The sequence below is a fragment of the Ictidomys tridecemlineatus genome, chromosome 5 (genome assembly GCF_052094955.1).
Source record: "Ictidomys tridecemlineatus isolate mIctTri1 chromosome 5, mIctTri1.hap1, whole genome shotgun sequence".
Taxonomy (NCBI): domain Eukaryota; kingdom Metazoa; phylum Chordata; class Mammalia; order Rodentia; family Sciuridae; genus Ictidomys; species Ictidomys tridecemlineatus.
In genome coordinates this window covers 10,315,374-10,339,822 of record NC_135481.1, presented here as the reverse complement: position 1 = coordinate 10,339,822, position 24,449 = coordinate 10,315,374, and the positions used below count along the sequence as shown (strand labels likewise).

The 24,449-nt window shown below is 49.3% G+C and overlaps 1 protein-coding gene across 11 annotated transcripts in view; it reads left to right on the top strand.

Moving 5' to 3' along the window:
* Pml (PML nuclear body scaffold) overlaps positions 1 to 24,449 on the top strand; it is a 42,696-nt gene that overhangs the window by 17,480 nt on the left and 767 nt on the right. Inside the window, exons 3-10 of one of the 11 annotated variants that reach the window (XM_040273977.2) lie at positions 2,893 to 3,473; positions 4,492 to 4,562; positions 7,492 to 7,629; positions 8,060 to 8,318; positions 9,505 to 9,557; positions 18,121 to 18,271; positions 19,282 to 19,971; positions 23,719 to 23,790. In XM_040273977.2, coding sequence (XP_040129911.2) covers positions 2,893 to 3,473; positions 4,492 to 4,562; positions 7,492 to 7,629; positions 8,060 to 8,318; positions 9,505 to 9,557; positions 18,121 to 18,271; positions 19,282 to 19,971; positions 23,719 to 23,753 — 1,978 coding nt within the window. In that variant the 3' untranslated portion in view covers positions 23,754 to 23,790. Of the gene's footprint in view, positions 1 to 2,892; positions 3,474 to 4,491; positions 4,563 to 7,491; positions 7,630 to 8,059; positions 8,319 to 9,504; positions 9,558 to 10,214; positions 11,407 to 18,120; positions 18,272 to 19,281; positions 21,851 to 23,718; positions 23,885 to 24,449 lie in introns of those variants that run through there. The other 10 variants (XM_078049310.1, XM_005316784.5, XM_013359723.4 and 7 more) reach the window with 10 other exon arrangements.

The following is a 24,449-nucleotide window of genomic DNA, read 5'->3' as shown; positions in this document are numbered from 1 at the left end:
ACATGCTGAAGCTACTATTAAAATATTAACAATGTAGGAAATTCACTGAATGGGCATAAGAGATAAGCAAAACAATATATTCCAGGGAAGGAGAGAAAGCTTTGTTGTAATGTCTAAATGAACTTGGCCTTCCTACCTGAGAATTTATACTAGTTTCCTATGGCTGCTATAACAAAATCATTTTACCACAAATTTAGGGACTTAAAAAATACAGATGTATTATCTTGTCCATCTGGAGATCAGAAATCTCAAATGAGTCTGAGATTAAAGTGCCAGGAGGGCTTTGTTCCTTTTAGGTGGCTCTTGGTGGGAATTTTTTCCTTGACTTTCCCAGATTCCAAAGGCTGCTTTCATTCCTTGGTACATTGCCCCGTCCATTCTCAAAGCCAGCAGCACAGCATCCCTCCAGCCACAGCTCTCTTCACATCTCCTCTCATTCTTCTGCCTCCCTCCTCTTTCCTTTAAACAACTACTGGGATTACATTAGATCCACCCAGATAATCCAGGATAATCTCTTTATCTCAAGATTCTTAATTCAGTCATACCTTCAAAGTCCCTTCTGCATGTAAAGTAACATTCACAGGTTTGATAGGGAGATTAATGTGGTAAAAATCTATCAAAATGTCTGCTAGCTTAAAAAAAAAAAAGAAAAATACATATTAAATGGATAAAAATTACAAATATTTACAGTACACACCATGATGTTTTAAAATATGTATATATCGTGGAATGGCTCAACCCACCTAATTAACATAGCCATTATCTCACAAACTAATTATTAATTAAATATATCAAGTACATAAGTTATTACAAATATACACTCTTTGATGTAGCAGTCCTCTTATTTGTACTTTATTTCATAGGAAAAAAGTACTTAAAACATTTAATAACATAGATGTTATTACATCATTGTTCATAATGGAAAAAAATAAAAAGTAAGAAAGGAAGGAAGGAAGGAAGAAGATGTGCCAACAGGAAATCACAGGAATGCCTGTCAAAGAGAGAATGACCGAACCCATTGTCTATTTAGAAAATGATGGATCTAGTAAAAAAAATACAAGCTGCTGTGGTAGCACGTACCTTTTAATCTCAGAGACTTGGGAGACTGAGGTAGGAGGATTGCAAGTTCAGAGGCTACCTTTGCAATTTAGTGACACCTTGTTTCCAAATAAAAAATAAAAAGGACTGGGAATATAGCTCAGTGGTCAAACACCCCTGGCTTCAATTCCCAATATCAAAAGAGGGAGGGAGGGAGGGAGGGAGGGGAGAGAGAGAGAGACAGAATGAGAATATGAATGTGAGAATATTAGATCTACTCCTATAGAATTAGAAAAATGCCCTAAATGGAAGTAAGGCTAGAGGAAGAAGTTACAAAGTGATGATGTAGCATAATCTTGTTTTTGTTTTGAGTCAGGGTCTTGCTATGTTGCCAGGCCTGGCCTCCAACTCCTAGGCCTAAGTAATCCATCCATCTGCCTCAGCCTCTCCAGTGGCTGGGATTACAGGTGTGTGGGGGGAGGTGGACTAGCACGTGACTGTGTCTGTCTTCCCTTCTGATTGGGGCGGCATCCTAGGTCAACCCAGATGATAGCCCCAATCTTTAGGGTGCAAGCTACTGTGTCTTCGCGCATGGGTATGCCTTCCTACATCCCCATGGGTGGAGCTATGCTCACTTCTTCCTTTGTAATATTACCCCTTGCCCTGTTTGGGATAGAATGTTCCTTGGAAACACCCTTTGTGTGTCCCCTTCTCTTACTGTGTCCTTGGGTGTGGCCTTCCTAGATGTCAGTCAATCTGCTGACAGCAGACATCATGAGTCTAGACTCAGCCCTCTGAAACCTGACCCCTTGCCTCATTTGAATAGCTTCTCCTCAATAAAAGGGGTCAGCAAGAGATGCTGATGCTCGCTCTCTTCTCTCTCTCTCTCTCTCTCTCTCTCTCTCTCTCTCTCTCTCTCTCTCTTTCTCTCTCTCGACCCTAAAGGGTCAGAGGAGCCGGCACAGCATCCCCAAAGAAAAAGGTATTTCTGTCTCGTGGTTATTTCGTGCATCCCAGTTAGCCCAGTTCCCCTGGAGTGACCCCTGAGTGTTTTAGTCCTGTGCACCCCAGCATGTGTGTACCAATGCACTCCACCTGGCTTCATTCTTTTAAAGAACAAACATCAACTCTCCAAATTGTTTAGATATCTAGGTCAATTATTTAATGTCAGTATGTCTTGGTTATTTCATCTGTAATCAGGATAATGATAATTCTCACCTAATGGGCTCTTACAAAGGTTAAGTGGGATGATTTATGTCCAGTCCTTAGAATTCTACAAGCAGCAGCAGCCAGGGCATCTGTGTAAGGTGATTTGAGTGGAGAAAAGTGGGAAGGATGCATCCTACATGCTCACCTGGTACCTCAGAGGTGGTGAAAGGGAAAATATTACTTTCTTTTTGTATAATTTTGCATCTCTGCATGGATGGAGAAATTGTTATTGTAGAACTTTTTTTTTTTTTTTTGGTACCAAGAATTAAACTCAAGGGTACTCCACCATTGAGCCACATCCCAGCCCTATTTTGTATTTTATTTGGAGACTCACTGAATTTCTTAGTACCTCACGTTTGCTGAGGCTGGCTTTGAACTCAAGATCCTTCTGTCTCAGCCTCCCAAACTGCTAGGATTATAGGCATGCGCCACAGCGTACAGCTGTAGTAACTTTTTAAACTCTGTTGTTTTATTGGTAGTTGTTCTACCAATATAACCATTAACACTGAATTGGGAACAGCACGAACCTAAAAACATGTCATGATTCAAAGTTTGGTAATTTTGGAATAGGAATTTAATAATGAAAATTTAAAGGGAAAAATTGTAGGAGAGCCTTAACTCAGGGATGGTCTTCTGTGTCCGCAGTATTTACTGCCGAGGATGTTCCAAGCCGCTGTGCTGTTCCTGTGCGCTCCTGGACAGGGACCACAGCGACCTTAAGTGCGACATCAGCGCAGAGATCCAGCAGCGGCAAGAGGAGTTGGACACTATGGCACATGCACTGCAAGAGCAGGACAGTACCTTCAGCACTGCGCATGCAGAGATGCGCTCAGCCATTGGCCAGCTGGGCCGTGCGCGTGCGGACACAGAGGAGCTGATTAGCACACATGTACGCCAGGTGGTAGCACATGTGCTGGCACGGGAGCGCGAGCTGCTGGATGCAGTGAATGAGCAGTACCAGCGAGATTACCAAGAGATGGCCAGCCAGCTTCGTCGCCTGGATGCTGTGCTGCAGCGCATCCGCACTGGCGGTGCGCTGGTGCAGAGGATGAAGCGCTATGCCTCCGACCAGGAGGTTCTGGATATGCATGACTTCGTGCACAAAGCGCTCAACCGCCTACGCCAGGAGGAACCCCAGAGCCTGCAAGCTGCCCTGCACACAGATGGCTTCGAGGAGTTCAAGATCCGCCTGCAGGACTTCATCTCTTGCATCACCCAGGGAACAGGTAAGCTGTGGTCATTTGAGGGTTTTTATAGGACCCTGTGGAATAGCTGTGACCCCTGAGGAACATGTGGAAGTTGACACACTGCAGACCTGAGAACCCAACCTGGCATATCATTTTAGCTCACTCTAGGAGGCTCTTAAGCCCCCTGTTCTCAGGAATAGAGAAGTTAGCTGGAAGGTGGGGCCTAACAAAACCTTACCCCTGGCAGCTGCCAACCTTTCTGGACTCTGTCTAGTACTGGACACTTGGGAACTGGAGAATGACACAGTGCTTGGCTCTGCATCAAACTCCAGGAATTGAAGCAGCTCTGTGTGGGGTTTTCAAAATGATTGGGAGAGGGGAACGGGGCACATGGGGGATGTCAGGGCTTTTTGACTAAATCTCTAAGCTGGAATCTGAGCAGCTAGTAGAAGGACAATCCAAAGTTACCTGAGCAGGTGTCAGTGGTGGAGAACTTACTTACTTCGCCTGGAGCTGATGAACTTGGGCTCATAAAGGCATGTTCCTAGAGTGAGCATGACTTGTGCCTTCTCCACCTAAGCAGTGAGTATTTCTCCATATCTGGGAAATGACCTCAGAGTTTAAAACAGTGCTCTGGATATTGTAACTGGTCAGCGGCAGAGAGAGAATTATTTTAATCTGAAGCATGAGAATTTTATATTAGATTTAATATAAGCCAGGCAATGGATCAGGAAGAGCTCTCACCCCATAGGAGTCAGTGAGCAGAAATGGTCATCTACTTTTTGCCTTGCTGTTGGCTTGGAGATGGAGAAAAGTATACTTGGGGTTTGGAGTCAAACGCAGTTGCTCTTTAATGCTGCCCTTTCTCCCTTCTGGCTGGGTTCAGGCCTACTGCAGACATGAGAGCTTTTCTTCCAACTGCCACCCTCTCCATAGAGATGTCCTGGTGAATGGGTGTCCAGAGAAAGCATCAGAATTCCTCTCTGTCACTGTCCCAGGCCAGGATGCCCCTCACTGGGATGTCTCTGATCTGCCATCCCTTCTCTGTGTTCTCCAGATGCAGCTGTATGCAGGAGAGCCAGCCCAGAGACTGCCGGAACTCCCAGGGAGCCTTTTGATGTTGACTTGGTGAGAGGGGTTTGAGGTGTGAAGGGGAGGTAGTAGGTGGTGTCCCTGTGTCTGAGAAGTACAGCAAGTGGCTAGACTGGAGCATTTATTGGGAGGGAGTTGAAGAAGGCATTAAGGAGGGTTTGGCTAGATGGCTCTGAGCTCCTACATGCCAAAGTAGCTGTTGATGGACATGCATGACTTCGTGCACAAAGCACTCAACCGCCTGTGCCAGGAGGAGCCCCACAGCCGCATTCAGAGGGGCTAGATCCTGAGGTGGAGAAGGCAGTGGTTACTGACAGCAACCCTGTTGAATATGGCAGATGACTTCCCTGTTCCCTTTACTCCAAACATGTGAGTCATTTCCTGGGGTCAACTTAGGTGGACCTTACCCTCGTCCTTCCCCCACACATGGTTCTTGGTTGAGAGAATGGGGCCAGGAGTCAGATCTCCTTCCTAGCAGTCTGGGTTCCACAGTATGATTCCAGGGCCATCATACCTAAGAGCGACAGCTTCTCAGAGATGGAAGATACCCATATGCCATCTCATGTTGGCTTTACCTCTGCAGAACCCCTGTCCAGCTTTTGTGAGCACCCCTCCAGAGAGAGGAAGGTTGTTCATTCTGGAGGCAGCCACTCCCATCTCTGGACGGCTCTGACTTAGAAAGTTCTTCCTGGGTAGTGGCATCCCTTCAGCTTGCCCCCTTCAGTGCTCACAGGCATGGCTCCCCTCCAGCAGGATAAGCCTTCTCAGTTCCTTCCTGGACCTGCCAGGTGGTCTCTTCCCCAGACTAGTCACTCCAGCACATATGAGCCTGTCAAGGGTCTGGGCTCAGCACTGAGCAGTTTTCCATGGAAAGCAAATCTTCTGGTGAGGCAGAGGTACAGCAAGCTTTACCAGGTGTGATCCGTAGGACAGAGAGATTGCTGTGGGCTGAGGCAATCAGGAGAGGCTTCCTGGGGGAGGTAGGACTTAAGAGTCTGAAAGTTTTAGAACTAGAAGAGAGTATGAAGTCTAAGCCCCTCTTTTCAGAGGATGAAGCCAAAGAGGCCTTCCTCAAGGCCACACACAGCAAACTAGAGGCAGGATTAAAAGCCAACTCTTAACTACCTTGGGTACTGCGTCCCCGTATACATACTTTCAAAAAATGAAGGCAATTTAATTTATTTTCTAATAGGTCATATAGTCACACAGTCAGAAATTAAAATATAGAAAGTGACAAATAGCATGTTTCCCTCCTCCCTCATCTGCCAATTTTTATGCCCAGATACTTATCTTTTTTTCATTTCTTATAAATCTTTCAGAATTTTTTCATGTAATTATAAGAAAATATGATTGTAGATGCTTGCCTTTTCTACTTCATTATTATGCAAAGATAGCATAACACAATGTATACATGGTATTGTACTCTGGGTTTTTGTGCTCACTGATGTATTTCAAAATTCTTTCCCTGTCAGTAGTAGAAAGTTTCCTAATACTTTGTTGGCACTTTTTTTTTTTTTTTTTTTTTTGGTACCAAGAAGTGAACCCAAGGGCACTTAACCACTAAGCCATATCTCTAGCCCTTTTTAATATTTTATTTAGACACAGGGTCTCATTAAGTTTTTTAGGCCCTTGCTAAATTGTTGGGGCTGGCTTTGAACTTGCAATCCTCTTGCCTTAGACTTCAGAGCTACTGGGATTACAGGTGTACACCACTGTGCCTGTCTCCTGGCACCTTTTTGCAGGGAAGTCAGTAGTAGAAAGCTTCCTGCCACCTTTTTGTGGTCTTTTAAATGAATGGAGTGCCTTGTTTAGCCAGTTCCCTATTGTCAGTAGTTTTATTATCACAAACAGTGCTAAAGTGGATGTCTGCAAAGGAATAATATGAAATAAAAGTATCTATTTTTTTCTTTCTTTATTTACTTTATTATTTTGTAGTTGTAGATGGACACAGTGTCTTTATTTATTTTTATGTGATACTGAGATTCGAACCCAGTGCCTCACACATGCAAGGCAAGTGATCTACCATTGAGCTACAACCCTAGTCCTATTTATTTATTTTTTTATGTGGTGCTGAGGATCAAACCTAGCTTCACACATGCTAGGCAAGTGTTCTACCACTGAGCTATCCCAGCCCCTAAAAATCTATTTTTATCTTTTCTTTGCTTAGCTTCTTCAAAAGGCATTAAAATTATGTAATGATTATAACAATTATTATTGAAGTGGTAATGCTTAAAAATATAGTCTGTATAAGAATACTACCCAGAAATGGAGTATCATAAAATATTTAGAGATGTATGGTTTGAGCAATGACTGCTACATCGTTTTGATATAGGTACATGAAGCACTTGGCCCTGAGCCTAGCATTGGTAGTAATAAAAACAGTATTTATCATCATCGTTATCATCATCATCACCATTAATAGCACTTTTTAAGTGCCAGGTGCTCTCCTAAACATTTTGCTTGAATTTAATACATTTCTTCCATATTGCCATTTGAGGTAAGTGTTGTTATTCCCATTTTACAGAAGGGACTGAGACTCGGTGAGTTTTAAGTAATTGGTCCCACTTGTATAGTAGCTGACCAGTAGAGGTAAGGGCAGACTCAAGTTCACAGGAGGCCAGGTTCTGCCCTGTGGGAGGATTTCTCACTGCTGGAAATGTGTAGTCTTGGCAGCAAGCACCTTGTGCCTGGATACGTGCAAGCCGGGCTGGCTCATGGCCATGTCTTGAGGAGGAGTGGTCCCTGAGGTATCTTCCAGCCTTGTTAAGATACCCAGGAACTTAATTGGTGCCTGAACACCAAGGTCGGGAGCAGGTGAAGTCATGGAGAGGGAAGACTCCTTGTCCCCAGTGAGCTCCAAGCTTGGGACCAGGGAGTTTATCTAAGGCCTCCTGCAGGCCTGGGGTCATGGGCCCAAGACCTGCTGCCTGATCATTTCTGATTCTCTTGTTTCCTGACTTCACAGCCGGACGAGGCACAGAGAGTTCAGGCCCAGGCCCTGGGGCTGGCTGAGGCCCAACCTGTGGCTGTGGTACAGTCGGTGCCCGGAGCACACCCTGTGCCACTGTATGCCTTCTCCATCAAAGGCTCCTCTTACAGTGAGGTAAGCCTCTCCCAGCCCCTGCCTCTTTCCGAAGGCCCCCACATTCTACCAGGACAGTCAGCTGAAGCTAGGGTGAAAATCCCAGCCTTCAGAAGCTCTTCACGAGGAAGTATTTGCTTGACATCTACTCTGTGCCCTCCCTTGCTCTTGGCTGCACCATCAGGAAGTTCTCCTCTAAGCATGAGCCACTCCAGCCCAGCTGGGGTGCTGGGACACCCAGCACTGTCAAAGAGCAGCAGAGGTTGGTGGTCAGCAGCTAGGAGCAGTGCGCATGGCGGTGTGGGAGGTTTCCTGTCTGAAGAGGGGCATTCTGTATGGCAGAGGGAATAGCAGGAGCAAAAACATGGCCCTAGGACTCCAGCAACCAGACAGGATCTCTGCTTCCAATCCTGGAGCCCCTGACCTAGCCTTGTGACTCCCCACTGCACAGGAGGTCTCCAACACAACCACCCCCCAGAAGAGGAAGTCCTGCCATACCCAGTGTTCCAGGAAGGTCATCAAGCTGGAGTCTGAGGAAGACAAGGAGGCGAGATTGGCTTCAAGTTCCCCGGAGCAGGCCAGGCCCAGTACCTCCAAGGCTGTCTCACCTCCCCATTCGGATGGGCCCCCCAGCCCTGAGAGCCCCATCATAGGAAAAGAGGTCCTCCTGCCCAACAACAACCACGTGCTTGGCGACACTGGGGAGGCAGGTAGGGAGGTGGTTAGGGCCGCAAATACTGCCCTCCAGGGTCTGGGTGGGACCCTTCTGCATTCTGACCCTACCCAGGAATGCAAAGCCAACAGGATTCCCTTGTGTGTCTTTCTCTGAGCTGCCAGTTTATTGTGTGCTTTGCTTTGATGCCTGTTCAGGGAACCGAGGGGCTAGCATGCACAGTGCTATGAATCCTTTCCCCAGAACATTCTTCCAGTGCCTAGCATCATGCCTGTGCACAGGGTGGGTGTCCCCAGGAAATGTTTGGTGAATGACTAGCATAATCCCAAAGAGGACTTGGGTAAAGTTCATGTCCATCATTTCCCCCAATTTTTCTACCTAAGTATCTCCTTTGTCCTCATGAGATTTTTTTTTTTTTTTTTTTAAGAGACAGGGTCTCACTGAGTTGTTTAGTCATGAGATCTTAACCTGAGTCCTTGAGCAGGAATTGAGGTCAATACCAAGGATGCTGGAATAACAGGGTTTTTTGTTTGTTTGTTTGTTTTGTTTTCATGGATCTTCCTGACCTAGAGTTCAGCTTTGTTCGTTATAGGTCCCAGATTGACCCCTGACCCTGGTCATATCCTAAGCCCTGACTGCTATTCCTTATTCACAAATGCTGTTGATCATCAAAGGGTTTCTATTAACTAGATGAAGCATCTTTTAATTCTAGATAGCTAAGCTCACAGGGCCAAGATTGGAACAAGCCAATGTGCTTCTTTAGGATTGTAAAAGGTTTATAGGGTATGATGGCATACACCTATAACTCTAGAGGCTAAGACAGGAGCATCACTTGCACCCAGGAGTTTAGAGCCAGCCTGGTCAATGGAAAGACCCTGTTTTGGGGGGAAAAGAAAAATCACAAAAAGTTTTAAACCAGGTAGTGGTTGTTAAGGCCTCCTGTATAAGAGCAAATTCTGTATTCAGGACCAGTAGCTCCATTAAATATTCATAGATGAGGCACAATAGGGAGTGATAAAAATTCATGTGTTAGTAACCCAAACCTGAACAGAAAGCAGATCCACCCTGGCACATGTGATGAATGTTGACATCACCCCGCAATGCTTCCATCACCCCCAGTCTACTGACCTGCAAGGACCCCACTCTATCCCAGTGAGCACCCCCCACCCTAGCCAGTGTGCATTCCAGGAAGGACCTAATGTCACCTTCCCTTGCTGTTTCAGAGGAACGCATCGTTGTGATCAGCAGCTCAGAAGACTCAGATGCCGAGAACTCGGTGAGTGGCCCAGAAGTTCGACCCAGGACTCCAGCCTCCCCTTATTCCAGGTCCCAGGGGCCACAGCCACAGCAGGTGACTCTCAGACTTGCCTTGCGCCTAGGGAATTTTCCAGCAAGGCATTAAGACCTAAGCTGTCCCAAGGAGAGTCTCTTAAGTGCCAGCTAAATGCCTGGACTACTCCAGCCCTCTCACCACACCAAGGCAGGAGCCTTCGGTGGCCACATGTATTCTTGCAATGCTTGCTAGAGCACTTCCTTTTGGGGCCCTGGCTCTCCTCAGGAATGTCCAAGGCATTTGTCTGGAGCAACTTCCTCACATATTTTCTGTCCTCTACATCCTCTGTGAGAAGGACTGGACAAGAACCCATTCCCTGGTTAATCTCAGCCAGTGAGCATCAGTGAAGAGAAGGAAAGGGTATGAGGCACAGGCAGCACTGTGCAGGGGCCAGACAAGCTAGTTTGACTCCATGTAAGAAAGAACTTCTTTAAAGCCGTCCTTCAGTGAAACCAGTGGCCTCATGGGATCTCATGGGTAGTGATCCTTCTGTCCCTAGAGGTGTGTTAGAGGCTGGGCTGTCACCTTTCCAGGGAAAGAGGGATCTGAATCGAGCAAAAGGTTAAACTGGGTGGTCCTGAGGTCCCTTCCGGCCCTCAGTCTGAGGTTCTGTGTTGGAAAGTGCACGGAGCCGCCGGAGACTGCTGAGCCACACTCCTCACCAGCCCACTCCCTGCTGAGCGCGCCAGGAGCTGCCCACCCCCATCCAGCCTCCCACCAGCCCCGTGGCACAGGCCACTTGCCAACCTGGCCTCCCCACCATTCCACGGCCGTCCCCGATGCTGAATCTCCCAGCCAGCCTGCCGATCACCAGGACCATGCTGCCATCCACCGTGGGATCAGCGTCTACCCGTGCAGGGCACAGAGAGCCAACCGCCTTCACCGCCTTCTCCGCTTGCCTGCCCAACTATATCGTGCCCCCATGTGGACTTCCTTTCCCCCTGCTGCCCAGGCTACCACCTCTACCACCACAGGGCCTCCTAGCCATCCTACCAATGCCCAGGAGTGTCCTCCCTGTCTGCGGAGAGCCATCAGCCCATCCCGCCAGGTGTGCAGGTCCCTGCAATCCCGCTGCCGCTCCCTCAGGGGTTCCCGCCATTTAGCTCAGTGGCTCGAAAATATCTTTGCCCTCCCTCGCTCCTACGCGGATTTCCAATTTAATGCCTCTTCCATAAGAGGCCCACAGGGAGGCCAAGCACCCCAGACTTTTAGAACAAGAGTTCCCCCCAGGGATTGTGGCAGAGCTCCCATGGAGAATCCCCAAGTCCAAGTCCCAACTGGAAGTTCCTCCAACTGCTTTCCCATTTTCCCACCCTCCCAAGAGGCCCCCCACCAGCCTAGGCCTGGATACCCCTAAGACAGACCTCTGAGAGCACTGAGTGCCTCCCTCCTCTGTAGCTGCTGGCCACCCCACTCCCAACTTTGCAGCCAGACCTCCTGCCTTCACCAGCCCACATACCTAAAGGCCTGCAGAGTAGACATGGGTTAATTCCCAATCAAGGAAGAGACCAAGGAATGAATGGACCTCTGGGTAAGGAGACGAGGCCCCCATGACTGAAGGGACACTGAAGGCATTGCTGAGATTGGGGCTACCCTTCCTCACAGGCCTCTTTGTCCAAGAGGGGAGTTCTCTTGCCCTTTGTACCTTCCTGTGTCCCAAGCCCCATCTCCATCCCCTACCCAAGCCTGTCCCCTGAGCCTCTGCCAGGATCTGAGCCCCTGTGTGCAGGGACTGTGTCTATCCCAAGACCTGGCAGATGTGGCTGCTTAATAAATTCTTGCTGAATGATCATCCTTGCGAACCCTTATTCCATGACCATCAGATTCCCTGGTGGGTTGAGCTGTTCCCTGCAGGTGGTTTTGTCTCCTTCCTGCAGAAAACTTGGTTCTCAGAACTCCAGGGATACCACGTTCCTTCTTCCTCCCACACTCCGCAGCATCAGAGGTGGGAGGTGGGGCAAGGCCCTGGACTGTCCCAGTCCCACTACGTGGTAAGACCCCCCTGTGACACCAAGAAACAATTCAGGGGGTGTACCCAACTTTCCCTGCCTCAGACATCCACCCCCCACCCCTCTAGAGGGAAGATGTGAGCATCTGCCACCTAGATTTCTTCCTCCACTCGGTTCCTACCTTCTTACTGAGTATCTTCAACATCCCTCACCCTGCCCTTTGCTACAGCCTCTCAAGGGTCTTCACCTCACTTCACTTTAGCTACCAGACCTGTGGCCATATCACGTACCTTACCACTGCCAAGAACCACCGACCTCTAACCTGTCCACTCAGACTACAGTCTCAGGTTCCTTGAGCCCTTGGTCCTGACTGCCAGCACCATCCTCTTTCAGTCATTCTTCATCAGCATCAGGATCTCAGATCCCAGTTCACAGGACCTGCTTTTAGGCCTGCCCCGCTGAAACAGCCCTGGTAGGATTCAGGAGCTTGCTGCCTCTTTGCTGCCCCCTGAAGGCAAGATTTGTTGGAGAAAAGACACCCAGAGAGGAAAAATGCAAAGGATGGTGTCCAGCCTCTGAGGGCCCCTTGGTGCTCCTCCATGTCACCCTCCTGCTTGCCACCACAACTCCCTACCACCACTTCTCTAGGCTTCATCCTGACCCTCACTTTAAGCTGGTAAGTGTACTCTGCTCCAGAGAGAAGCTCTCTGATGGCCTAGGAATGGTGGACATCTGGCTACCTAATTGCAGATTTATCTGACCCTGTCACATCGCTTCACCTATCCCTTTTGTTAGGGTGGTGGGGCTGTCTGCCTGCCTCTAGGATTCACCTTGTGTCCTGGCCCAGCTCCCTAGAGCCTCACTCCATCTTCTTATCCTCATCTCTCCATCTTTTGATGCTTTCACTTCTCCACTCCCCCTCCCCTTGTTTAGGGTTCATGCTTCTTCCTCACCCCACTTCTCTGTGCCTCCCTGCCATGCCAGTGAACCCTACCCACTGGCACCAGGGAATCCCCTGCCTATGAGTGCAGTGGTCCCTTCAATCCTGGGTATCCTTGACCAGCATCAGCGGTTTCCTTCTATTGCTGTGGGTACTCCATTCTTGAGTCTCTACATTCTTGTAATGTTGGCATTTTTCCAGCTTTGGTTATAACCCTCTTTATTTAATCTGCACATTCTCACGATGATCTCAGCTGTACCATGATTCCAATTACCGCTCTGGGGTAGCTAAGGCCCAGTCTGCTCCTGCTGCCACATTAGTGTGTCCAGTGGCCTTGAACAGATCAACCAGGGTGCAGTAGAGGTACCCCAGCCTCATCCTCTCTTCTTTCCTCTCCAAGGATTGTCCTACCCTCTGACCCCAGAGCTACCCAGAACCCCTCCTTTTTTATTATTCCTCACATCCAGCTAATGTTTGAGTCATGTCTTTCCATGGGCCATATTCCTGATACCTGGGAGATTTTTTCCATCCTGTGATCTTGATAAGGTTAAAGCTACCACTGACCTTAGGTAGAAGTAGAAGCCCAAGGAAGAAAAGACGGAGAAGAGGATGGTGATGCCAGTAGGCTCACCACATATCCTGGAGAGTTGAGCTGAGGAACTGGATCCAGTAATATGTGGGGGCAGAGAGGGAAGAAAGGCATCCATCCAGCCCCAGCTATTCACAAAGAGTCAGTGGGGTTAATCAGGTTGGAGGGATAAGTATATTTTGAGTTATGAAGTGAAAAACCAGAAGCCTGCTGGCTTTAGAGCTGGACCGGAGATATGGGAGAGAGCCAGACGCCCACTGCTTTTGCATGTATAATCTTTAGAAATACATAAAAATAAATTAATCATTACAGGAGTCCCAAACTTTCAAATATATATATATGTAGTATTTAAAACACCAAGAACAAAGTAAGTCCCCTTTGTGTATTTCTCACCCATTTTCATGGTCCCTTCCAGACCCCTAGTGATCCTAGGGCACCTTCAGTATCGCCAATGCAAGTTCCCACTCCCCAGAGCAAGGGATTAGGGGCTCTAGAGGGCCCCATTCCTATGTCCTCCCCATCTGCAGCCTTTATCCAGCCTTTCAGTGTGTGAGAGTTGTAGAATACTGGCCTGCTGAAGCTGCACATTTTCCAAGTTTCCCTGGGATGAGGAGGGACTCTGCATGGACTTCAGCTGTGTATGTTGCTGGACTTTGCCCTTATGGGACTTGGGTGAGAAACTTTGAGCAAAGAGGAATGTTCCAGAAAGAGTTCATCCCTGCTGGAGGAGGGAGTGGGATACAGTCTTGGGGTGGAGGGCCAGGCCTGCTGTGGGATGAGGACTGTTTAAAAACTGCAAGGGTGGGTCAGCAAGACCTCTAACAGGGGCCTTCTTTTAGTACATAAAGCAGCACAAGATAGATGTTCTCATCTACTTTTGTGACAGATGACTGGCTCCAGTGCCTCAGTGGCAGCAGCAGAACCAAATGGAAATAGGAGGGGCTTGGCCTAGGGGTGGCCTGTGTTAGCCATGGCAGTGGTGACCAGCAGAGGAAGGGAGGCCTGTGAGAAGCAGCTGGTCCAGAGGAGGGCCATGATGCTGATGAGTGTGCATATCAGAAAAAAAAAAAAAAAAAAAGACCTGAGTGCTTGGCTGAGAAGGTGAGAGCCACATTTGCTGTAGGGCAGTGTTGCCTTCACAGGGGCCAGAGCAGCAAGCAGAAGGGCTACAGAGGCCAAAGGCTAGCCAATGGGATGACCCAAGTTCATTGTTACACGTGCTGTGTCTCCAGAGCCTTCAAGAATATAAGAGCTGGCGTTTGTGTCTGCAAAAAGCAGAAATATGTGTGTCTTACCAAAACGATCCCAGCTGTAGCTGAAGCTTGGGTGCTTAGAAAGTTGGGAGGTCAGGGACTATTGCTGAGCATTAATGTCAGACACTAGATCCCTTTAGGAGGCTGGATGCTGACTGTCAAAGAATTTGGCTCATGTCTGGCTGATGACCAAACATGAAATGAATCTGAAGTTAGGACAGTGGTTCTCAAGCTTGGGAGTTTTAGCAACTACAGATTGCTGGGTCCCACCTCCAGATGTTCTAATTCCATTAGTCTAGGGCACAGCCTGGGCTTCAGAGTTTTTCAATGCTACTAATGCTTAGCCAAAGTCAAGGGACACTGAATTGGGGGATTCAATTGTACATATGTGCCTGAATGGACTCATACTGGTATAACACATCAGGCATCTTCTGAGTAAACCTCCTGGACTTTTGGAAGCTCCAGTGTCAACCCATCACTTCCCACGAGCACCCTTGGTATGGCAGACAGACCTGCCATATGAATTGGAGTGCAGCTGACCCACTCCAGCTTGAGATCTGTGATGAGGAGGAGTGAGGTAGACACAGCTGGTGAGCCACATTGCAAGTCTACCCTAGTTGCTTTTATATTCTGAAAATGTCCTGGATCCCATGTGGCTCCATCTGAGTGGTTTTGCTTTCAGAGAAACACAGTTCACTAACCAAGTATAATAATAATAATAATAATAATAATAAATGCCTTCCAGTATGTACTTGCCTCTTTCAGAGAATAGTAAAGGGAATCAATTTATGACCCCTACCAGCACTTCTGCAATTCCTCCTCCCCTTGCTCTCACTCCAGAGTTCATCATTTTTCCTTCTCTGGTCCTCACCCATGGACAGGCACCTCTTTTCTCTACCCCACTGCCTTCTTTCCCCCTTTTGCTTTCCCTTCCAGGCAAACCTTTACCAAGGACTATCTGCTCTGTGCACCCCTGCCCTCACACCCAGCTTTGTGATTTGTGGAATAAAGAATTTGAGGAGTGGGGCCTGAAAGGTGGGACAGGAGAGTTTCCCTTAGTGAGCAGGGAGGGAAAGATGTCTGGTGCCAGGCCTTCTAGGTGCTGATTGCCCTTCTGGTGGCCCTGAGACTTTAGAAAAGTCTTGCTTAAGTGCCGGGTTTCAGCACAACCCTGCTGTGCTGCTGGGAATGAAGAGGAGCAGGGAGGATTGAGAGTTTATAGCTGGATGGATTCAATGCAAGGCATTCCTGTGGGACCAGTCCTTCTTTACTGGTCTCACGCCATACTTTATAGCAATCCCTCAAGAGGAACAGTGGAGGAGGAGGTGTGAGGGCTGAAAGTTCCCGCCTTTCTTCCACTGACAAGCTCAGGGAAGGTAGTGTCCTGTTAGTGAGGAACCAGCCGTGTTCCCTTAGGGAAGCAGCTTCAGTTCACTCAGGACAAAGCACAGTTCCATGTCTACAACAATGAGAAGCTCTAAATGAGATTCTGGTGGCATCCCTGAATGACCTGCTGTGAAGACAGGGAAGGAGGTCCAAAGGTACTGCTGTGTGGTTCTCTTCTCTGGAGAGCCCTCCTCTTGGAAGACAGCTTTGAAGGTGAGAAGCCTGACGGAAGGAATGAGCCAGGTGGAAGTGCTCAGAGCCATCAAGGAGCATTTGCAGTTATGTTTGGAGCAAAAGGAAGAATGGAGACAAGAAAACCCAATGTGCCATATCAGTGGGTGGCAGAATGGACTCATCCAGGGAAACAGCTCCTCAGCCGTTGGCAAGAGGGAACTAAGGCTTGGGAAAGACCTGGCGAAAGCAACCCAGCTCCTTCCACCAGCCCAAGCAGGACAGCACCACCCCTCAAGGGCCTGGAGATAGAAAACAGTTTGATTGCCCAAGAAAGGCAAAAAGGCAGAATCTAAAGTCTCCCAGCTAGCAACCTGGAGGACCCCTCAAAGAAGGGTCCCTACAAAAGGAGAAAGCAGTATGGTGGGATCACTCAGCAAGATGTCAAATCAGCCTTTGACCATGCGGCCAAGCAAGGATGCAGAGATACAGGTATTTGGCAAGTGCTCCTCAGATCCTTAGATGTAAAAAGGCAAAACCAGTTCTAGATGCATCTATAATGATGTCTACTTCTGTCAGTGACTGGAGACAAGTTGGAGAGCCTGGTGTGAGGCCATGAAATGCAAATGGAGTAAAAAGCAGTTACTCTGAGGAAAATCCACTCCATTTTTACTTGCTTGTGGGCAGTAATGATTTTTCTCTTGGCTGAGGTTTGTGGAAAACAAATGTTTCACCTAGACAGTGGAGGAGTCCTGGGAATGTGCTAATTGACTCCTAGGCCAAGAATTAACCACAGCCCAAAGTAAATAGAGCTCCAAGTGACACCAACTCCATTGACAAGCCAGAGATAGTACATAAGTACATGAGGACTTTTGTGGGCTCTGTCCCAGTAATGCCCTCAGCTAATTCTGAAACAGTGGCCATGCCACTTCTTGGTCCCTGACTAATATCCACAGGTGGCATTCACAGGACATTCACCAAAGACAAGACATCTGAGTTTGGCAGTTATGCACATGACAAGCAATTAACTCCTTTTTTTTTAATTAGTATTCCTTAGTTGTCAATGGACCTTTATTTCATTGATTTGTATGTGGTGGTGAGAATCGAACCCAGTGCCTCACACATGCTAGGCAAGCGCTCTATCACTGAGCCAAACCCCAGCCCCCAATTAACTCCTTTTTATCACCAGAGGCTACACCCGCTTGCAGTCCCAGCTTCTTAGAAAAATCTCTGGAGCCCTTTCCACCTCCTCAGGATCCCCACCTTGGGGCCTTTCAGACAGTGTTCCAGCCAGGGCTGACATTGGTGCTGGACAGCAGAATTTCAAATGCCAAGCCCAAGACACCCAGGCTCCTCTGTGCAGCTGGGGCTTAGATGCTGTAAGATAAGTGGTCTCCAAGCTCCAAGGCTCTGGGCTCCCCCCACTGCCCTCTCACTGCCTGGGACCTATGTGTCCACCTAGATGTGATGTTTAGGAGGCTGAGCAGTTCTCTCTCTCCCCTTGTGTAGGACACTGGGATCTCAGCTGGCTTTGGGGACAAGGAAAACCAGGTTTCTGACCCCTTCTGAAAAATCTCCTTGGGTTCCATATGAGGCTCCTTCCTGTCCCAAGTTTGTGATGTTTCTTCTGAGTCTTTGCAGGGAGATGAAATTAGTAGCAGATAGCTCAGGTTCTGCCCACAAGGGAAGGACATCCTTTCCCTGAGTCTCCACGAGAAGCACAACTTGCCCACACACACTTAAATCTTCTCATACTTGTACATGCTTATATCCACACAGGTCCACAGATTCATGCCCCTTGTGCACACACACTTATGCTTGACACTCAAGCTCACTTCCACACATCCATAGCTATGCACATGCTTGATTGCCTGCATGAGCCCCCCCCCCCACATACTCTTTCCCTAAGGCAGGTGCCCTGATTCACACTTATGGCTCTCACATGTGACACACCCAGTTCTCACTCTCTCTCTCTCTCTCTCTCTCTCTCTCTCTCTCTCTCTCTCTCTCTCTCTCTCACACACACACACACACACACACACACATATATACACTTAAACACATTGTCCTGAACTTACATTCCCCAAACGTGCCCTCCCTCATGTGCACACAGAGGCCCTGGCAAGTGCCCACACTTGCTCCTGGTCATATGCTCACCTTGCCAGTTCCCTCCTTAAGGCCTCTGAACCCCTGACCTGTTGGTTTTTCTGTGTTGCAGTCCTCCCGAGAGCTGGATGACAGCAGCAGCGAGTCCAGTGACCTCCAGCTGGAGGGCCCCAGCTCCCTCAGGGTCCTGGACGAGAGCCTCGCCGACCCCCGAGCAGAAGACAGGCCCCTGGTTTTCTTTGACCTCAAGATTGACAATGAAAGTGGGTTCTTCTGAAGCCACCTCCACCCCTTTCTAGCTTAGTCTTTGAGTCTCCAAGAAAAGTGTAGGCAGAGCTCTCAGTGAGACCCAGGCCAGCCCGAGCTCAGCCACAGTGATGGCAGCCACAGTGGACAGAGCTCTTTGGCTCCCCTGTTGTCACACATGCATGTCTTGGCGGTCTGAACAGGTCATCTTCCTGGAACAATACTTGCATTTGGGAGGGAGGCATGTTCCTCCATGAGTTCACCTCTGACCAGACTGTCTCTTAGAGCCTGGGGACACACTTCTAAACAGTGTGTTTCGTTGATGAGACTAGTAATCCTTCCAGACCTTGGCTATGGCTGTACATTTCTGAGTACCAGGCCCATCCCACAGATGGAGGCACAGGGAGGCAAACAGAGTCAAGGTCACAGATCCTATGACCCCTTTTCTCAGAAGCCCTTTGTTCTCCTTTCCCTGGCTCCATAATGCCCCTCTTGAAGCCAGAAGCCCTGGGCCCTGCCCTGCAGCATGGGCTTGACATTGGGGCTAGAAGCAGCAGGTGTTTTCATGGTAGAGGAAAGTCATTTGCATACTTCTGTAGGAGGCTGTAGCCATGGTCCCAGGGGACTATGCTGGGCAGTTCTGCTGTCTGTGCTCTGGGGAGCCTCAGTTAAGTGACTGATGGGATTAAGGGCAGGAGTGTGGAGTGAGGGGCTGGGAAGAAACAGTCTGGGGTCACAGAGGCCGATAGAAAATAGACAGGAGAAATCTGGGTCCTGAGGATTTGGCCAACTCTGCTATGAGTGGTATGGGGAAGAGCTAGATCCCCAGGTGAACAAGGTGGGCGGCCTACCTGACCTCTGTCCTATCAGAGCCAGGTCCAACCTGCATCTGGAGGCCAGTTTTTGGTTCCTGCCAGCAGGCCCCAAGGTGGGATCTCTAAATGGTGGGTTGATAGCCCCTTGATGTCCCCCTGCACCAGCCCTCCAGTGCTCCTGGGGCCTCACCCTGCCCTTCTCTCCTGCCCAGCCCAGAAGATTAGCCAGCTGGCAGCTGTGAACCGGGAAAGCAAGTTCCGTGTGCTCATCCAGCCCGAGGCCTTCAGCATCTACTCCAAGGCCGTCTCCCTGGAGGTGGGGCTGCAGCACTTCCTCAGTTTCCTCAGCTCCATGCGCCGCCCCATCTTGGCCTGCTATAAGCTGTGGGGGCCTGGCCTCCCCAACTTCTTCCAGGCCCTGGAGGACATTAACAGGCTGTGGGAATTCCAGGAGGCCATCTCGGGCTTCCTGGCTGCGCTGCCTCTCATCCGGGAGCGCGTGCCAGGGGCCAGAAGCTTTAAACTCAAGAGCCTGGCTAAGACCTACCTAGCAAGAAACATGAGTGAGCGCAGTGCCCTGGCCGCCGTGCTGGCCATGCGTGACCTGTGCCGCCTCCTTGAGGTCTCTCCAGGCCCGCAGCTGGCCCAACACGTCTACCCCTTCAGTAGCCTGCAGTGCTTCGCCTCCCTGCAGCCTCTGGTTCAGGCAGCCGTCCTGCCCCGGGCTGAAGCCCGCCTCCTGGCCCTGCACAATGTGAGCTTCCTGGAGCTGCTGACCACACATCGCAGTGACCCTCAGCGGGGCCTGAAGAAGTTCAGCCAGTACCTGAGCCTGCAGACCACCTCATCACCCTCAGCCCAGCCTGCTTTCAACCTGCAGGCCCTGAGCACCTATTTGGAAGGTCTGTTGGAGGGCCCGGCCTTGGCACAGGCAGAAGGCAGCTCCACACCTCTCACTGGCCACAGCTTGGCAGAAAAGGCCAAGCAGAGCTGAGAGGAGGGGATGACTGGTATAGGGTCTCTGGTAGGCAGAGAGGGAGGGGGTCCCTGAGCCAGGCCCCACCTATCACAGCATTCCCAAGTGCTGGTACTTAGTACTCAGTTACCATTTGGTCCAGAATCACTTCCCTTTCTCTGGGACCAAATTCCTCCTCTCTAAAAACCTCTCTAAAAAGAGGCAAAGCACTTACCCCTAACTAGCCCCAGATACCCCAATCCCCAGGCCTCTCTCTCCAGGAGCCAGAATCAGGAAGGTCCTGAGGGAAGAAGCCATGACCTCTGGGCTCTCTAAGTGGCCCTCCTATTGCCCCAACCATTCCACCTTCCTGACCCACAGTCGCTGCCCCAAGGGATCTGCTGATTGTTCCCACAGATAGCCATCTATGATGACACTGGCAGCAACACCAGTAGCCCCATGGGTATCCAAAGTGCCTTTCAAACTAAACCTCTCCTGAATCTGGGTTCTCCCAGCCTCTACATGCCTGGAGGCCAGCTCTCTCTTCACTTCCTTTTTGAAGCATTTCCATCCCAAGAGAGCCTCAGATCAGCAGAGAGAGCTAGAAGCCATTTCTCCACCTTCTTGTAGTCTGACCCTTCAAAACTTGCTTCCTTCCTCCCAGCCTTGAAAATGCCTTCCTTGCATCATAGCTTCACTCTTTGGTCCTCAGGCCATCAGACCCCCACCTCAACATGGCCCTTGACCTTCCCTGTGCTGCCCCACCTTGAGCCCTCCCCAGCAATGTCCCAAGGGATGTCCCTAGCTCCACCTGAGGCATTGCTACCCCCCTGAGAACTTATTGGAAATGTGGATCTGTGGGCTGTATTTCAGTCTTGCAGAAATACAGCCCACAGATGTATCTCTGGGGCTGGGTCCAGCAATCTGTTTCAACAGGTGATCCTAGTGCATGCTCAAGTCTGAGAACACCCGCTCTGATAGACACTCCTCCAGGGGGAAGCAGTATGGCATGGCTAAGAAAGTCCTGCCTCTGTCTCTGACCATGTGCATTGAATGTGACTAAGAAGAGTCCTCTTTTGGAACTCTAGTGTCCCCATCTGTGAAATGGGCCAAAAGGCCTGCATGGCCTCAGAGCTCCCATGCAGCTCTGCCATCCTGGGTTTTTAGGCATGAATAGCAGGTCTCTGGGGTAGTGGATAAGAGGTGTTCTCATCCTTGAACCCTAGCTCCCATCCTAAGCTTTTGGTTGCCCAGCTCATGGTCACACCAGTGGTCAGTATCAGAATACTGGGAGGTCAGGACCATCCCCACTGACAAGCAGAACTACTGTGCCTTCCCCAGCCTGCCCCTGTTCCTTTCCTCCTCCCTGGCTCCTGGCTCCTGGCATGCTTCCAGACAGCCCAGGCCTCTGCACTCCATGGCTGTTGGACTTTGGTGAAGTCTTGTGTGCCCGTGCCTCAGGCCACCCAGTAGGTACCCTGAAGACCCCCTAAGGCATTCCATAGGAACTTGTTCCCATCATACTGGCTCTAACAGTGAAAACTGCATCTAAAATAAGATCACAATATTAGCCTATTAAATCTTTTTCTGAACAGGCCAATGGATGAAGGTGAAGAAGGGAGGCAGGGACCCCAGCCTGGCTATTCTGGCCCTCTTGGCAGATGGCAAGACCATCTGGGGCCACTTCTCATTTTTGCCTTCAGCCTAGCCTTGAGCTGAGCAGTGCCCACTGAAGCCCAGTCCCACCATGCTTGCTTACAATAAAGGGACACTCTGCCCTTTTGCCACTGTCACAACCTTTAATAAAGATGTGAATCTGAGGAAAAGCCTGATCACAAACTGCTAAGTCCATCTCAGAGGAGCCATTGAGATTCCTTTTCCCTGGGAAGAGGGGTTCTCCCAGGCATAGGTGAGCAGGCATTAGCCCAGCACATTTGTGCTTTGAGGGATCTTTCAGGGCCTGTGAGACCCCTATTGCAAGTAGGGAATCCAGGCTAAGCTTGCCTTAGGATCATTTCCAAAGGGGAAAGCCATGTGAAGGGATAGAGGCACCAACTTCAAGAATTACCTCCTTGCCCAGTGAGGTGACACAAACCTTTCAATTCCTAGTAACACACACACACACACACACACACACTCTGAATGAGATCTGGGACAGAATGGACAACTGGAGCCATGGGGTATGAGGGAACCAAGAAGAACAGGGGGCCTACCTTGGGGGATCAGGGCAATAAGTGGCTCTGTGCTCCTGACACACCAAATGGGAGACAGGCCTGAGACAGACAAGCCTTCCTATGACAACGCAGCCCAGCCCTGCCTCAGGGCCTCCTCTAAGAACCAAGGGCTCATGCTTCAGTGAAGTTCGCTTAAAAATCTGCTTAAATCCCAGCCCCAACCTTGTTCATCCTTCCACCCGTACAACTCCTAGCTGCTACCCCGACCCTTGGTGCTACTGTTCTCCCATCCTGCACCCTTTCTTACTGAACCTGCCCTGCCCAGACAACTCTACACCTCAAAGTTTGACCTTCACTCCACTCCTCCCAGCAGACCCCTAGATCCTAGATCCTAGCTCTTCCTTTGGCCTCAGTTTGACTCCACCCCACTCCCCCACATGTGTCCTTCTCACCTTGCTTCACTCTACAAAATTAAGGGAACACTATAGCTAGTAAGCGTCGTACCAGAGAGGGGTAGGATACTGTGAACCTGTCCAGCAGAGCAAGGCTTGGGCTGCTCGCAGGCTCTGCCAGCAGAGGGCGCTGCAGCCTACCGGTCTGGTAGGAGGCTGCGGCCAGGCTGGGCGCGTGGGTGGAAAACTGGCGCTGACAGGCTAAGCTGAAATAGCTCAGCCTTTCTAAAGTGCCACGCACACTTAGAGGACGGTGGGAGAAAACTTTAAGTAGCGGGTGCATGGAGAGCAGTGTCAAAATGTTAAAACATTTTACATTTGTTTTAACATCCTTTTGAAACACTAAAACCAGCCTATCAAAACCATGATTTCTGAGAGTTGCTCAAGCGCTAATGTGGGATTCTTTCAAGATCCACTTAGGACCGATACCAAATAACTGCAAGCTCAGAAGTGACACAAGGACCGCAACACTGTGACAATGGAAATGAATGACCTAAGTTTGGGAAATTCTGAGTTACCAGTGGAATTAGGATAAGGGCTACAGGAGAGAGAGAGAGAGAGAGAGAGAACTCGCACGGGAGCCCGAGCGCTAAGGTTAGGGCCCAGGTTAGATCAGGGCAAGGATGGGGTGGGTTAGGAACCTGGGTGAGGGGCTGAAGGGCCTATCTTGGGGCGCTAGGGTAGGATGTAGGTTTAGATCAGATTTTGGGTCACTGGTGACTAAGGTTAGGAACAGAGTCTTCAGGTCTTTATGACTTTGGCAACTGAGAAATCCATAAAACCGTAGACACATGGGCAGGAGATCCTGCAGAGGACTGCTAAGGTGGCTCCCCAGTGCACTCTGCTTCCTTCCCCAGAACTTGTTCTAGAAGCATTGGCAGGGCCTCTGCCTCAGCTCATGAACCCCAGTGGGCCCCAGGCAACCAATGAGATCAGAGGGACTGAGGAGTGGGCAAACCTGGCCCCTGGGACAACCAGGTGAATAAAGTTCACAGACAATAGAAAAGTAACTAAGTGCCGGACTCTATTAAACCATTTAGCACAAATAATCTCATTCAATTCTCCCAGCAAACCTACAGCTGACATCTTCCTCATCCTGCTGATGAACACAGGGACAGAAAGCTGAATATCTTGTTCAAGGTCAGTACATTTGCCTGTGGCATAACTGGGGTTTGCCCACAGGGAGCCTGTGTCTAGACCGGCACCATCTGTAGTACACACTAAAGAGGACCCAGCCTCTGGGTGGGGGAAGGTTTCCTGGTCTCCCCTTTCTATTCCCTCCTGGTCTGCCAATCACAGATGATTAGAAAGGTCTCCAAATGCTACCCACCCAGCGTCTGGTCAACTTATCCTAATTCTTGTTTTTTCTTTTAGGAAAGCGTTTCTCGGTCTCTCTTTTTTCCATTATTGCCCCCCTAAAGAGCGTTCTTAGATTTTTTTTTCCCCTAATTTCATTTTCTAATCAATGAAACTTTAATGCCAGAGATACACTATAAATTCCTGAAGATTTTTGAGACACAAGATCATATCATCTGAAGGCTGGGGGTGTAGCTTAGTGGTAGATCCCTTTCCCAGCATGTGTGAAGTCTGAGTTTAAAAAAACAAAAGGATCATGCATGAAAATGAGACCATTTTCTTTTTTGTGCACAACATACTTATGAAGCATGATCCTTTGGAGGGCCAGAAACCATTGCAATACCTGAGGTTGTTAGCTACCCACCCAGGGTGAATTTTTGCCCCTTATAGAGCGATACTGTCCCCACTGAGGATGAGTATTGTCTGGGAAGTCCCCATATCTA